Below are 15,554 nucleotides of genomic sequence, written 5' to 3'. Positions count from 1 at the left end.
CAGAAAAATGCTGACTATTGAATCTGATAATCAGCCAGTCCAGTATGCATGTAAAATATGCATATTTACTTTTCCTTGTACTTTTATTGCCTATGATATACTTTTGAGACTTAAGTACATTTAATATCAGATACTTTAAGACTCTTACTCACATAGCCGACTATTTGTATGGCTGAATTTCACTTAGCAAAGTCATATTTTGCTTTTATTTTTAAGTACTTTTGGGTACTTTACACAATGCTACTCATATACAGTACATACATGTAGGCCTAAGTATGTGTAGTTTACTTTTAATTGTACTTCTGATTCTGAGGCACATAAGAACACTCAATGTTTAACTTTTACTCAAGTGATATAAGTATGGGCGACTTTCATTTTTACAATAGTCACAGACTATTTTAACAACATATCTTTGCATTACTGTATTTTACTCTATGACTTTTGGATACCTCTTACCGAGTTCTAGTTCGTTTACATGCAACTTATTCATACACATGATCAAGTCAATCCTGAAAGGGATTTCCCACGTTGTGTTGACATTATTTTGTCTACCCTGTGTACAATCCTGGACTAAACAAGTCCGTCGGAACTGCGTTTCATCCACTCGTTTCTAGCCGGAACCCCAAAGCATCCGGTATTGTGTGTTCCGTCAAAACAGGTCCTTCCTTCCCGTGCACGTCCATGCAGTGAACAGCTGATGTGGTGTTTCTCTCTGACAGACAGCCCGTGAAACGTTTTTTTTTCACTCCTCGTTCTACCAAGAATATAGCTCGACATGACTAAAGAGGAAGTCCAGGGGTAAGAGCGCCGTGAATGTCGTGCGGGTCGTAAACTCTCGTCTCCCTGCAGCACTTTCAACTAGCTATGTGTGCTAGCAGCCAGAGCGGCTAGCAGCCAGCTAGCATTACCTGAACATGCAGCAGATTGCATCAGCTGACAGTTCAAGTAGAGACATCATAAAGTTGTGCCCATATGAAGAAAAGTGTGGAATATTAGCACTCATGCTAGCTGCCTTGTGTGCAGGCGAGATTTTGGTGTTCTTTCAAGACCAGACCACGTTAAAGAATTGCTCAATTTATGATGGCCTTGCATAAGTTAACAAGAGATGTGCAGAGATGTAAATACGAGACAAGATGTCAAGCTTTGTAGGTATTTGGTAAACACAACTTGGTTACTATGAAAACATGTCCGCCTCTGTGCTGATTAGTTCTGTGTGGCAGACTCAAATCTGGCATGTGAATGAAATGATGCCAAAGTGTGTTTTGCGTGCGTTCAGAATGGAAGTCTGGCCCCCCCTTATGAGTCAGACCACATCTTGTATTATATCCTCTACATATGTTCTGGTTTTACTACGTTTAAATCCACCCATAATCTTCAGTTTTATGTTTTGCAAACCCCCGACCTGTCAGGTCACGCTCCTGCACATTCCTCTTCCTCTTGACTCCTGTCAGTTGTGCCTCTGGGCCAAAAGGTGTTCACCTGCATTTCAGGGTTGGAGTTTTAAACAGGAAGAACTGCTCAGGGGTCAAACGAGTTAGTCAAAGTGCTTCAGCTCACTGTGCAAATATACACTGCCAAGTAAACAGAAACAGTGTATGATGTAATGCAATGAGGGATGCACGATCTGTATTGGACCGATTACTGTTCAGATATTGGGATTTTTATATATTAGGGTATTTAATGGTATCTGTGAAATTCTAGTCTGTGATATGAAGCCAAATTGCGTTCATCAACTTAATAAGCTCAGCATTCAAATCCTCTGATACAGTAGGTGTCTGTTTGCGATTTACAAATAAACTCAAGTCAGCCATCTTGTCTTAGTACGCTGTAGCCATTCTCACCCTTGAGTGTTCGTAAACTCCATGTTAGAAAGTTCTTTTGAAAATATGAATATGAGGAGTTGTTGGTTATCTTATTCTCATCGGCCTAAGAAGTAGGTGACTATCAGTTGTTGTATGGGCTGATAAATCCTTAAGTTGTTTGGGTGCTCGCTCAGTATTGTGGTACTAAACTACGGTATAATAAAATGCTTTAAAACACAAATTGGGAGGAAGAAAATTATTGGAAACTACTTAAGAATATAATGCAAACTAATGCAACAGCAACACCACAAAAAGTAGCATAACCCATTGCCAGTGAATTGAATCAAACCCTGTCAACGCCAGTTAAAACTTCTTTGTTCCCCTAATTTAACATCTTACTGTGACATCATATTGAATTGTAATTTTATGAGCCTTCAATTCTGCCGTTGTACTTCGAACGACTCACACAGGAAGGGCTGATAACGTTTTTTTTATGTGAAACTGCTTTTTTCATTTATTGCCTTTTTATGAATACGCCTGTCGGACGTGATTCATCAGGACATCTGTTGTTCAGCGAAATTGGTTTACTGATAAGCTGTTCGTGTTTAACTAGGCAAATAATAATCATTTGTCAGCGATTAATAACATTTGCAGTGTAACGGAAGAACAACCGCAAAGTTTGTTTGTACAGTAATTTGACGGCAGATTGTCGATGTTTTTGGACAGCTGCTCCAGACAGTCGAAGTGATCTCACCTCCCTGAGGGTAAAACACATGGCTGATCCAGTTCAACAAGTAGTACATCTTTATTAATCTACTTCACACTCTGATACAGAGGAATTCAGGCTCATAACAAGGCTGTAAGACAAGTCGTAGTTTTTGTTTTCAGGTGTTTGCTTTTTCCAGAGATGCTATGGGAAGATATTTTATCTGCAGGTTGTCGGAACAATGTTAGCCTTATATTTGGCTGTACAGGAAGTATAAAAGCCTGGTCTGAAGTCTTCCCTGGGAAGAAATGACATTATCTGTTCTGAGTTTAGTTTCTTGTTTAGGCTTTATTGCTATTTAAAGTCGGCCTTTGGTCCTTGTTATTTCCTGTGACTGAACAGAAGCAGCTCCCTTGTTGCTCATGGGCTTCCTTTTGGGTCTAGACACCTGGTCAGCGGTCAAACCAAACAGCACTCACTCCTTCACCTGCAATCTTGGCACACTTTTATAACAGTGGCCGGAAGTCTGATTTGGAGAAGTGCAAAGTTCAGACTGTTTGTTGTATGAAGCCCGTGACCAGGCACTTTATTGCGGCGTTATCTTTTACAGCCGTTTGTCTTTGACCTAGAATATTGGTATGTCTCTTTCTCAGTAAGCCTCAGGTGCTGCCCTGATTTTGCAATTATTGCTCTGGCTGTGATGTTTTATTTTGTTTCGGTTTAACAATGTATTGTGTTGTTTTTTTAGGATATATTTGATACTAAACATTAAACCTATAAAACCCTATGTGTGCTGCTTCGGAGCCTCTCAAGATGTATCCCTGAGACAAGCCTCCCAACTCATCTAGAAGAACAAGGAGTGCTGCGCTGGTAGCCTCTCATTCCTTTAGATTTATTCTCTTTGCCACAAACATACCAAACATGAGAAAGCTGTCTGAACATTCTTAAAAAAATGTAATTCATTTATTCTTTTTATGAAAGTTTGCAATAGTTTTTACCCTGCTTCATTCCTCGTCATCGCCTCTGTCCTGTATATTGCGATGGGACCTAATTATTTCATCTAGATAAGAGCGTCCTGTTGTGTTTAGTCTGCTGTTGCAGCTCCAAACAAACTTGACTTTAAAGGGCCAAATGTCACATTCTTATCAGCTCAGTCATTGTGTTGGGCTGTGTAGTTTGGCCGTAACATTTAGCAAATAAAGACACCTTTACTTTCAGATAAGGTTAAATGTTATCATAATCGGATAATCTATATTCTTCACGAATTCTATAATGGATTAGGAAACACTGCTGAGACTACTGTCTTCTTTCTTTAAAGCCATTGTGTTTATCAAGCCAATCTTACTCTCTGACATCTCTGCTCTCCAAACTCCCATCTCTCCGTTTAAGCAGACTGCCGCTGTTTTGTCTGAAATAACAATGGGGATTAAATGTAGCGAGGACTTAAAAAGCTGGAGGTGGCGATGGCTCAGAATTAATTTTCCCAGGCGGTCAACAACTTCCTCGCGGGATGAAGGAGAAATAGAAGGTGGAAGTGGACTTAAATGTTTATGTTGTGTGCCTCTTCCTGTTTCAGGGCGACGGAGGAGGGGCAGCAGGGTCCGTCAAAGAAAGGCCTGAAGAAACAGCAGAAGGAAGCGGAGAAAGCTGCAAAGAAGGCTGAGAAACAGGCCAAGCTGGTCAGTGGTGTTTTTTTTTTTTTTTTTCTGTTTTGTTGTTTGACATCCGTCGCCCCCTCTTACAGCTGTTAAGGCCGTGACGTGCGGTTGTGCTGGGCATTGAGGCGTCCAGGAGGGTTGGTTAGCCACAGGGGGGTCAGGAGTGTCCATTGTTTAAGTATTCCTGTCATTTTGGTTTTGTTTATGTCCACCTAAACAAAGTGCTATTTTCTTCTACACTGACTGCACGACATGGTGTGCAGTTGCGGGAGCTGTATGTTAATAGAAACATTCAACATTACACAGTGAGGCTCAGACTCACTACAAAGTTTTGTGGGCAGTTGTGTCTGACACTTCAAATTTTTGACAGATTTCACACATTAAAGGTCCTTAAAAAATTCCTCTATGACCTCATCTCAGCAGACTTAACAAAGCCACCAACCACTATGAGTGTTTGCAAACTGAGGACAATATGCGTCTTCATATCCAACAAAGCATGTGGATCAGTGCCAAAAACTGCCACAGTACAAAAGGAGTGCCACATTTTTAAGTGACGGCAGAGCTGGCATCTGCGTTTAACTGCCACAGATGCCACTGGTTTAGGATGTTTTTTAGCTTTTTATACATTTTTGGAAGAACATCTGACTACTTCTTTCCTGACCACTGATGCCAAAGCCCAAACTTTGGGTATCTTGTGTTACCAAGCCTCAAACTGATACCGGTGGGCTGTTTCTCTAGAATAAGTGCAACTTTTTTTCCCTTGGCACGAAAAATCTTTGGCATCATTCTCATGGGAGTTATCACGAGGCTGTCGCTGTGAAACAAAACATCTGAACGTCCATTGTGCTTGTGCATATAGATATTGTTCTGGATATCAAGTCCCAACAATGATTTTTTATACAATTATTCTTTGTGCTGTGGTATAACCGGTAGACTGACTTTCTATGGTAAACTGTTATCAGATCAGCTGCTGTATTTGCTAAATACCTAAGGGGAGAAGGTTTCATCCTAAAGGGAGAATTTGCTACATTTTATGTGACCGTCCAATCGTTGTTGATGGCAAATGTCGTCAATTAAAGCAAGAAAGCTTATCTCTCCTGCTACATCATTTGAAGTGTATGGTGACATAGTTGGTGTTAACAAAGAACTACAGTCTAATTTCACTAGGAAGTCAAGTCTCAGCTTCTGTGTGAACAGGGGGCTTGCTGAAGCTCAAAAAGAAAACTTGTTCTCTTAGTTTATAAACTAGCTCTGTTTCCAATACCAAATTGTCATTCCAAAATATGAGTGCAGAGAATTTCTTTACGTTGCAGTGTTGTGCAAGTTAGTCAGTCAGATGCTTCCGTGTAATGTCGCCAGCAAACAAGACGACTTGGCTTTCTGGGTCCATATAGCTGCAATTAAGAATGTGTTGCGTCAGTTGACTACATTTACCTTTAACACTGATTGGACATCCACATAAAATTTGTCAACTTCGCTTTTAGTACACATTTCTACAGCTCATCTGACCTCTTTTCTTCCTTTTCCCTCACCAACCACCAGCAACCTGCTAGCACAATGTTAATCAGCCTCCCCATTTAACTTCTGCCCTATATTTATCATGTGAAAATAAAATTTCCTTTATGTTCTTGATAAAGTATTTCAAAGAAACATAAACAACAACAAACAAACACTTCCTGACAAATAGGATGGAAATTGTCGGCTTACTGCGATGACGTAGTCAGCACATCCGGTTCCACAGTAATGGCGAACGCTAATGGGGAATTGCTAAGGTTTCCATTATGCTCAGTTAGCTTAACATTGTCAGTGCTGGAATTGGTATCTGAGCATTCATATATTCTTCTCAGGCTGTCAACTCGTGAAATATCTGCAGGATAAGAGTTTGGAAATGTGTCTCTGTTGTTTGATTCATAGTCATTTAGCCCTGCACTGGCTTATCCAAGACAAAAAGGCACCAGGTGCTTCAGTGTACCGTGATTCATGTGGCTTTCATAGGTGAGGGCAGCAAGGTTCTTCCTCCAGTCAGCATTTTTCATGGAAGAAGCAGATGTGTCAGTGTTTAATACGCCGGCTATTGCTGCCGATATCCGGATGATGTAGAAAGCATTGCCTCGGGGAAGACCTGAAAGCTGAGTTGAATGTTTATTGAGCATGTGTTAGCCGTGTTGTTTGCCGTTGTGCACTTTTTGTGCTGACACTTGTCACTTTAGTGGCTCCGGTGTGGCCCGTCGGCTTCATGGCTATAGAAGGTCTATATTCAGTTGATCATGAAGTGCAATATCATCCATCATGTGACTGGATTATCATATCGCGGATGGGCGATCCCAATTCACTCTGCCGCCACCAGCCATTTCCACACACCAATATCAATTTGCATAGAAAATGGAATTGTGACTTTGCCAAGACTCGATCTCATCGCACTCTGGGAGTCATTTGCCTGGAAGTCAGTGCAGAGATAAAGAATCTGTCCACTTACGCCGTTTCTATTACAAAGCAATATCTCCTGCTGCCATTACTCATTGTCTATGATGTGTTTGAGCAATGTGTAGAAGAGCTCTGCATTCCAGGGATCTGAGGCTCGTCTCCAGGACTGAGATATGATTTATTAATTTTATTCAAATCCCTGATAGCACAAGATGAAAACACAATTTACATGACTGCTGTAGCAAAACGTTTTAAGTTGCCCCATTTGAAGTTGAATGGTTCTGATTTTTTTTGTGTGTGTGTGTGTGTTTGAATTTAATAGACAGTCCTGTTGTTGTTATTGTGTTATTTCCTGGGAATTTGCAATGGCCTTTAAACCCTCGTCGCCTCTGTGTGTTTCAGGCTGCCGAACAACAAAGCACGGAGGAAGATGTAAGTATCCCCTCCAGATCACAGCACTCATCTTCCAGTACCCCTGCCTTCCTGTCTTGACTTTGATTCTACCTCAGTTTTCACACCTTTGCAACAGTTTGTATGCAAATACCTGCAAGTCGAACTCTGTTTCATGTTCAGCAGTTTCCGTCTAAGATGGTGATAAGCATCATTATCTGTTCTGTCTGTCTGTTATCTCGGACGTAGTAGACAGACTGACGCTTATGAAGTCAAAATGGTAGAGTTGAGAACAATGGAGACTGAATGTACGTACTACTAAAAGCATTGTGTTGTTTCATTTGGCCGTTTGATGAAATGACTAAGATTCCATGTTTTTGTTCTTCCAGGACTTTGCCAAGGACCGATATGGTGTGCCGGCTATGGTCCAGTCCCAACAAAAACTGGGTGTGTATGAAAGCTGCTTCCCTTCCTCATTAGTCAACCAAACAGCTGCTTTTGCTAAAAAATACGGAAAATGGTAGATAATTGTGATTAAAGATTTGCAGTGGACCAAATTACAAAGTGACAAAGCCTTTAACGTGCCTTTGCTTTGACGTGACTATAGGTGAACATAAAGAGCCACTTCACTGTCACACGAGGAGATATTTGGTATTTTAAAGGTAATTAGATATAGTTTGATTGGGTAGAAATAAACATTAGACTGATAAATCCCCCAGAGTTGTTGTTTTTTTTTTTAAAGCATATATCATTATGTGCCAGTGTCAGCGTAGTGAAAGAATGATATGCACTTCAGAAGTATTTCTGTCTTTTGCAAAGTGTGAAAGTGTTATAAAAAAAAAAAAAAAATCACGCTATGAGATGATGCAGTATATGCTCAAAAGACTTCCTTTGGTTTAAAGCAAACACCTTGTTTTGATCTCATTTCCAGGTACCAGTGTCGAGTTCTTTCCCTTCCTTTTCTCTTTAAATCTGTGCACTGTGTTATTCACAATTTCCTGTCAGTCACTTACAGATTACCCAAAGTGGTATTTGCCCCCTAGAAAACAATGTCTTTCGTTTCTATGTTTTTGACTTTCTTTTCTCTGATTTCTCTGATTGTAGTCGGTTTTACAGTCAAGATCAGGGTCAGCTGACCTGCACTCCCTCTTCTTTTAGTTTAAGATAAGCGCTTTTTATACAGAGATTCTACAAAACTACCGCAACAAATACTCGATTTTACACTGGCTTTGCTTTTTTTAACACCAAACCAAACAAGCGCAGCATAAGATATAGATAGAGGCATTATGGGTAACACAACAGTGCCTCTAACAGAGTTTGTCCTGTCTCGCCTTCTTACTCTTTTGACACAGACATCAATTTAGCTCTGTCGCTACCGCCACTTTGGGCTTAATGGCGGAACAATGTACTATGAAAGCATCAAAATGCAAATGAGCACAGGACTTCTCAGGTAACCTTTAGTCTGGCTGTCAAACCTTACAGGCGACGAGACTTGGAAATGATAAACATCACGAAGAAATTGTTTTCTTTTTGCTCTCCTCTGTCGTCACGATCTCAGCAGCGATAATTGCTGTAACTAATAGTGTGTGATAACTCCCGGATGAACAAGACAGCAGGCGGACCTGTCGAGGTCGTCCATCTGTCTGGATGCTCTTTCAGCTCCAGTGGCAGCAAACAAAGTGGGGCCTCCCTTACCTGCATGCCAAGCCCAGCCACTGGGACGAGAGTGGGGGGGGGTTGGAAGGTTGGAGGGCTGGAGGGTTAGGGCTTTCATGTGGGTTTGACGCAAAGCTCTGAGCCAAAAGGGCGGCTCTGTTTTCCCTGGCGTAGCCTGGATGTCTCCTCCGTGTGCTCGCTGATAATAAGGCGAAAGCATGCCTCTGAGTGACACAGGTGAAACTAGAGTCAATTTGTCATATAGCCCACAGAGAATGGCTGAGTTAGACAGCTTTTCAGCAGGCCTCCTAGTGTGTCTTATTTATTAGGCATGTCTGTAATTTGAGCATTTTATTGTGTGTACGTCTTTACACGCACATGCATGCTTATTCACATTTCTTTCTGCCCTTGGGAGTGTGCAGGGGGGAGACGTGAGGAAAGAGAGGCATTAAAATCCTTTTGAAGTAATATTTTTTTGTGTGTGCGTGTGTGTGTGTGTGTGTGTGTGTGTGTGTGTGTGAGCCAGACAGGGTGTTGGTTCGGGTCCAAGACCTCACTCCTGACAAAGCTGACCAGCTGATCTGGCTGCGCGCCCGAGTCCACACCAGCAGAGCAAAAGGTGAGATCACCCCACGCCCACCGTCTTTGTTCACCTTTTTCTGCTTCTTTTGTGCGAAAGACACAATCGGCCGAGATAAGATGACCTCGGTGCTAATCCCTGGTGTGCTATGGTGAAATGTCGAAAAAACGTCTGCCCTTGGGCCAGTTCTCCCCGTCACTCCTTCCTCTTCAAGTCCAAATCAAAGCAACACCAGTTCTTTTTGACTTTCTTTTAGATTTCCCATGACCTAAGTGTCTGACATCTGATCAATACTGAAAAGCTTAAACTACAAAAAGAAAACGGGCAGCTTTTATTGTGAAAATACACACCAAACTGTACCCTTGTATAAACTGACTACAGTATACTCCTCTGTGGGATTGCAAAGCAGTTTTTTTCCCCTCCATTCCTTCCATGTTAAGCAGAGTTTGACAACCTGAGGGTGTTTTTTGATATCATTGTCAGACGAGCATGTCACTGCCAAGTGGAAGCTCAGATAACCTGTGTTTGTTGGGTTCGAGCTACTGGCAGCAGTGCAGTCCCTCTGTTTGAACACAATGAACCCACTCAGCTCTGCCAGGTTATTACAGCTCAGCGTGAAACATCAAAACTTTTTTGCTAGTTTGTGCTTACAATTCAGATGAGGCCTGGATGATTTTTTATTTTTTTTTGTTTTTGCCGTTTCCCTTCGAGATGACTTCCGGTGTCAAGGGTTGCTTCCCCTCCGCTCTTGTCTTCATTCCCTCCGTTCACTGTAAGGATGTCCGTGTGAGCAGAATAACATCCTGATTTGCTCTGGGATGAGGTGCATCTGTTGGTGGGATTTTGGCATTGCTGTTATCTCCAACACCCGCCCCCCCTCCTTCTCACAGGCAACAAACATCAAAGTACCTGGGTGGTCCGACTGTCTACTGCCCTGGGTATTTTTTGTTGGCTAACATGTTTACACTCTTCCTAGGTGTGTGTTTGTTAGGAAGGTAGCAATCAGCCTTTCTCCACACAGTGCTCTTCAAAGAGAAGGCTGTGTTCACAAATGTTTGACACTTTACCTGTAGATGACGAGAGTCACACACACTGAACGTACACCGCCTCAGAAAGAGTGTCTGAGCCTTTCATATGTCATGCGTGTGAAGCTTAGATAAACAAGCTGTTAACCGCCCCGGCGTGATGCATTGTTGTTGTTTTGTTTTCAGGGAAGCAATGCTTCTTGGTCCTGCGTCAACAGCAGTTCAACGTGCAGGCTCTAGTCGCAGTGGGAGATCGTGCCAGCAAGCAGATGGTCAAGTTTGCCGCAAAGTGAGTACCAAGACTGCTCTTCCTGTCAGAGAGGGCGCAAAACAATGGTGGGAAAATCCTGGGCCCTAATAGTCCGCCGATCCATTTTCACACATTCTGAGTGAGGTGGAGCGGCGGGGGAATCAATCATTTTTCACTCGACAACAAAAGCTGGCTGTTAACGGGGTGGAATACAGCGGTGTTTTAATGGAGCAGTTCCTGTCGAGATGGCAGATACAGCAGCCTGGATCAGAGGAGGAAGAAATACTTAAGTGCCAAGCATCATTAGTCATGTTAGCAGCCAAGTTTTAGCTCACTTCTGGTCGTCTATGAATGAACACGACTACTGGCGGATGTGCACCTTATTAAAAGGCTAACCGGGGGGAATGATAATACTTCCACTTTTGATGTTAACGAGGGGGCTCGTACGTGTTCTAAATTTGGACATCAAAAACATTTCTGACATATATCATCATGTAATTAACTGAAACATACAGATGTGATGACACAGATGATTGGAAGCATCTTTTTTTCAAGCGCTGCACTTGTTTGATGAATTAAACATATTTGTAAATGTGGAAGAACTTAATTACTACGTGTTACTTAATGGGCACCTCCTTAGATGTTGCTAAATTAGCAAAGCGTAACACCCACAGCTGTAACCTGCCAGACTGAAATGGCGGATGTGACATTGTATAATAAATTTACTAAGAACCTTTAGCAATGCGGAGATTGCAGCTGAGTCTAAAACGAGCCTCCCATTAAATTGCAGCTATCACATCATCGCCTCATGGAAAGTGACACAACATGTGGAGACTGTTTCGTACTCCCAGAGCATCTTACAAAAAAAAAAAACAAAAAGAAAGAATTCAGTTGGGTTAAAACTGTTAACGAAACAGCACATCTCTGAAATAACGGTGTCAGAAGTCATTGGGATGTTTGTTAATGACAGTGACTTCATACCTACCATTGTGGCCACTGTGGGTTGACAATTAAGGCCCTGACACACTTGCAGCAAAGGCGGACAGTTGTATCACCTCATGGCCTCTGTCTCTCGGCCTGAAAACTGCACTTAAACACACCGCAAAGACTGCAGCAGATGGCCAACTAGCTCATGCATTCTGCACCTGCGTGAAAGGGGATATAAAAACTGTAAAGATTAAGCGGCATTTTATGACGCCACAGTTACTAATTTAGACACTTATAAACGACAATATTTCTGATAAATAGTCGCAAAATTCTCTGGGGATTAAGGATAAACCACGCGAAATGAGTGAAATTATAGATATGACAGCAGTGGGCTCAAGGGGCTTTCCCTGTCTTCATCTCACGCACTGACTGACTCACTGACTGACTCACTGACGACCCTGATAATATACAACAGCCTACTGACGGCCCGATGTGTTGGGCCTTCAGCTTGGTTCATACAAATGTGCTGGATTGGCTTGACTACGCAAATCAGCATAACCGCTGCTCATTTGCTGTAGCACTGTTTACCATTGCTCTGTGCAGCGGTTGTTGGTAACCAACCACATATCATCATGGCTGTTGTCACAATTATGCTTGGCAACAACCACTTAATGCTTAACATGGATCTAGAAGAGACGGAAGAAGCTACTATTTGTATGTTTAATAATGATGAAACCTTTCTGACATCACCACAACTCCAGATACAGTCAATCTCCAATGTGACAAAAAAATAGGTCTTACTTGGTACAACCAAGGAGCCAATGGAAAAGCCATTCTTCTCTTCTCATTTGCCCCGATCAGTTAAGATTCAACAGCAAAGCAGTCTTTTTCCAGGATTTAAAAAAAAAAAAAGAATATGTCAGATGGCATCTACAGCAAATGACACAATAAACAATCCTATAATTCATGCCTGCATACAAACAGCACATCCAGACTTAATGAACGTAAATAATGAATGATGGAGTGTATGTACACACCTGCCTGAGTTATATGTAAACAAGTCGGAGCTGCTAAATGTTTGATGAACGCCCAAGTGTGCATAAATTACCATTTTACACACATTCATTATACTCATGTTTCATAAATGAGACCCAAGTGGGCTGTTGCAGTATGCTGTGTTGTTTACGGGAAACTAAATCCAGACTAACAACTATATTTTCTAATGAGGGCGAGGTCACCGCTGCTCAGACCCGAATTTTGACCTCCTCTGAACACACTGACCCCGACTTTGTTAGCGGTGTCAGGATGCTCTGACCGGGCCCTAGTTCCTCCAAGTCACTCAGCTGAGCTGCTCCCAGTCATCATTGAGATTCAGCTACAGTATCTGATCCCCTGCAGTGCTTTGTAGCTGCAGAAAGGGCACTAAACAACAGGGATAGAGAGAATCAGTGATGTCAAACTGCATGTTGTCTAATATCGAAGAAAGGTTTGCTGTGTGCCACAGGATATTGTGTTTAGGACATCGCTCACATTTCATTATATTTTTGTAACTGTTGGATGGTGCTGCAATGCTGTGGTTGGGCAGTTGGATCGTTTTGCAATACCATGCAACCTGACAGCAGAGCAAGTGAAAGTAATGACACGGTTGCTAAGGAAACATCGTCTTTACATCAAAACAAAAGAAGGAAAGTCTTGCAGTAGTGGAACATATAAGTTAATTTCTGTGCATTTCCTCCTCAGATCAGAATGTGTTTTTTACATTTATATTTTGAGGAACAGGTGGCACTATCACTTCCTGTGATTTTTCTAGCCCACGTCTAGTTTCACACTCTTTGCTGTGATGATTGACAAGCCGAGTAAGACCCTGGATTACAACTAAATCCCCTCATAATCATGCCGAGGGCAGTGATGACATTGCCGGGGAAGTCTCCTTTCACACATTGTATGTCCAAGTCATCCTCCTCTCACTCACACAATTTAATTAAGTGATATTCAGGCTCTACAGCTCAAGCACTCCACGAGTACCAAGTGGAAAGTGGAATGGAAGTCTGAACTCGGCTGATGTAATGACTTGGTACTGGAAAGACAATGTTGGATCAATGTGTGCTGTGAAGTTCATAGGTTTAATTCGAGACTCTATCAACTTATTCGGTCAGGGCCTTTTAAAGAATTGCTGATCTGGATGACACAATTTGGAAATAATAACAGCATGGCCTTAACTGTGTTTGAGCATATGTCTTTTCAGTAAGTGCGGCCGCTCTGCCACAGCATAAAAGACGAGCTGTAAGCAGTTTAACAGGTTTACTGACCCATATTTCTCTCTTTCCTCTACTGTAATGTCACTGAGATATCTGGCTCCGCTCAGACACAGTGGAGGTGAAGGATTGTTTGACACTGTCTAGATTTTTGGGGCCGATGAAAATTCCAATATAAGGAAATAAGAATTCAAATATCGATACATCGATGTGCAGAGAGACACATTTTTTGCAATGATCCCTCAAATTGTGTTATCAAACACTTGTGACAAGGACATGTGGGAGGCAAGAGGAGGATGTAGAAGTCTAACAATAAAATGTATTGTCTAAAGTGATATCAGTGCTCCAGAACAGTAAGCCTAACTAGGAATTTAATGATCATCATCCTTTCCAGTGGTGCAATATTGGTCGGCCAACATAAACACTGGCACCAGTATGTCTGAAAAGTCAGTGTCATCATATATTGGTCGAGCTCTATTTGACAGGATTGGTAAAAACTTCCTCCGTGCGAAGGATCTTTAACTGTTTGAATTTGGAAAACCTTATCTGGTTAGCTCTGCTTGCCTGTTGCATTATTTAATGACGCATTCACAGCTGATGTAATGGCCATATGTGTATTTCATGGCCAGAGTATGAGCTCAGAATTGTTTCCGTTTCAGTTCAGATAACAGAAGTTGGTCTAGTATCTCTAGAAATAGTGCTACTGGCTAGTCCCAGTGGTATTTAACCCAGGTTAAACCCAATTTGTGATAAGTGCCACGGCTGGTCAGCGTGTTGACCCATAAATTCCAGGGCCAAACTTTGCTTTCACGCAGAACCAGCCCAGTAACACAGGCTCTCTTATTTTTTCGTTCTAAGTCATATTTTTCATCTCTACGTGATATTGTCAACTCTCAGTCTGGAGTTAATCAATCTGTTTCCCTCAGTGTGCGCTGTCTGCGCTGCCGCAAGCCTCCGGGCCATGAAGCGGAGGTTATTAATGCAGGGATTTATTTATCCAACTGATCTCCGACTAGAAGGAAAGGACTATGGCGGCAGCTGTCATGGGGCTGAAGGGACAGCAGTACCCCAGTGTTCAGACCCTCATTACTGCTTTTTAATGAGGAGGAGTGAAGGATTGCAGCAGGTTTCCCATCTGGCCACACGCTGCACGACAGTCGGTGTTGTTCCTCGTATCTCTGATGATACTGTGGGTTTCAGTGGAAGATGGTGCATTGTTTTAAAAACCTGTGGTGACACAATTAAAAATGGGTTCCCCTCGCATACCATAGTTTACTTTCGGTTGAGTGCAGAATAGGGGAATTTCTTGCCCCCGCTCTCAATGTCACAGTTTTTGTTGTATAAGTGGGTACTTCCCAGAGCTCATAAAATGATGCAAGCTGGAGCCCCGTTTTCTCAAGACTCTACAACAACAATGAAGACTCTTTAACTCACTGGCTTCTTTTTATTTACTTCTCCTCCTTTGTGACTGTTTTTTAATGGGAATTCAAACTATGTGATGATGCACATTGACCTGCCTTGAGGTCAGTCAACCAGTAGGATCAAGTTAAGCCTTCATATCTCTGTAACAGTTTAAAGTCATCAGACACAAATCCTTTTTAGCTTCTTTTGAAAGATAATGTGATGACTGGAATCATTTTAGGGTCTCAAGCAATGAACATATAAAAGATGTAGACGTTGCTTCACAAACTGAAAAGTGAAGTCAGTGCAAAAGTACCTTAATCCTGCATTCTTTCTTATGTCCAGTAGGTGGCCTATCCATTGGTTTCACAGTGTCCAACTTCATAGAAGTCTATGAGAAAATGTTACCAGTTCTCACTTGGTTTCTTGCCAGTTTCGTCAGTCTCAGTTTTTATTAGAGTCTTCTTCAACACAGCATGA

The 15,554-nt window shown here is 42.0% G+C and overlaps 1 protein-coding gene and 1 long non-coding RNA gene across 4 annotated transcripts in view; one reads left to right on the top strand and one right to left on the bottom strand.

Moving 5' to 3' along the window:
• Positions 1–636: 636 nt before the first annotated feature.
• The window catches only part of dars1 (aspartyl-tRNA synthetase 1), a 35,146-nt gene continuing 20,228 nt past the window's right edge, over positions 637–15,554 (top strand). The window contains exons 1-6 of one of the 2 annotated variants that reach the window (XM_037109044.1): positions 637–798; positions 4,085–4,187; positions 6,993–7,022; positions 7,370–7,427; positions 9,163–9,255; positions 10,428–10,530. In XM_037109044.1, the coding sequence (XP_036964939.1) occupies positions 776–798; positions 4,085–4,187; positions 6,993–7,022; positions 7,370–7,427; positions 9,163–9,255; positions 10,428–10,530 (410 nt within the window). In that variant the 5' untranslated portion in view covers positions 637–775. Of the gene's footprint in view, positions 799–4,084; positions 4,188–6,992; positions 7,023–7,369; positions 7,428–9,162; positions 9,256–10,427; positions 10,531–13,296; positions 13,361–15,554 lie in introns of those variants that run through there. The other variant, XM_037109045.1, reaches the window with a different exon arrangement.
• LOC119025473 lies at positions 10,537–13,054 on the bottom strand. Of its 2 annotated transcripts, XR_005076829.1 has the most exons (6): positions 12,949–13,054; positions 12,456–12,840; positions 12,220–12,302; positions 11,477–11,636; positions 11,225–11,347; positions 10,537–10,753 (listed from the first exon to the last, which is right to left on the bottom strand). It is a non-coding gene; the product is annotated as an uncharacterized LOC119025473 (long non-coding RNA). The 2 variants fall into 2 exon arrangements; XR_005076828.1 differs by lacking the exon at positions 11,225–11,347 and having other exon boundaries at positions 10,667–10,753.

The sequence above is a fragment of the Acanthopagrus latus genome, chromosome 9 (assembly GCF_904848185.1).
Source record: "Acanthopagrus latus isolate v.2019 chromosome 9, fAcaLat1.1, whole genome shotgun sequence".
NCBI classification, from domain to species: Eukaryota; Metazoa; Chordata; class Actinopteri; order Spariformes; family Sparidae; genus Acanthopagrus; species Acanthopagrus latus.
This window is presented reverse-complemented; position numbering and strand designations above follow the sequence as displayed.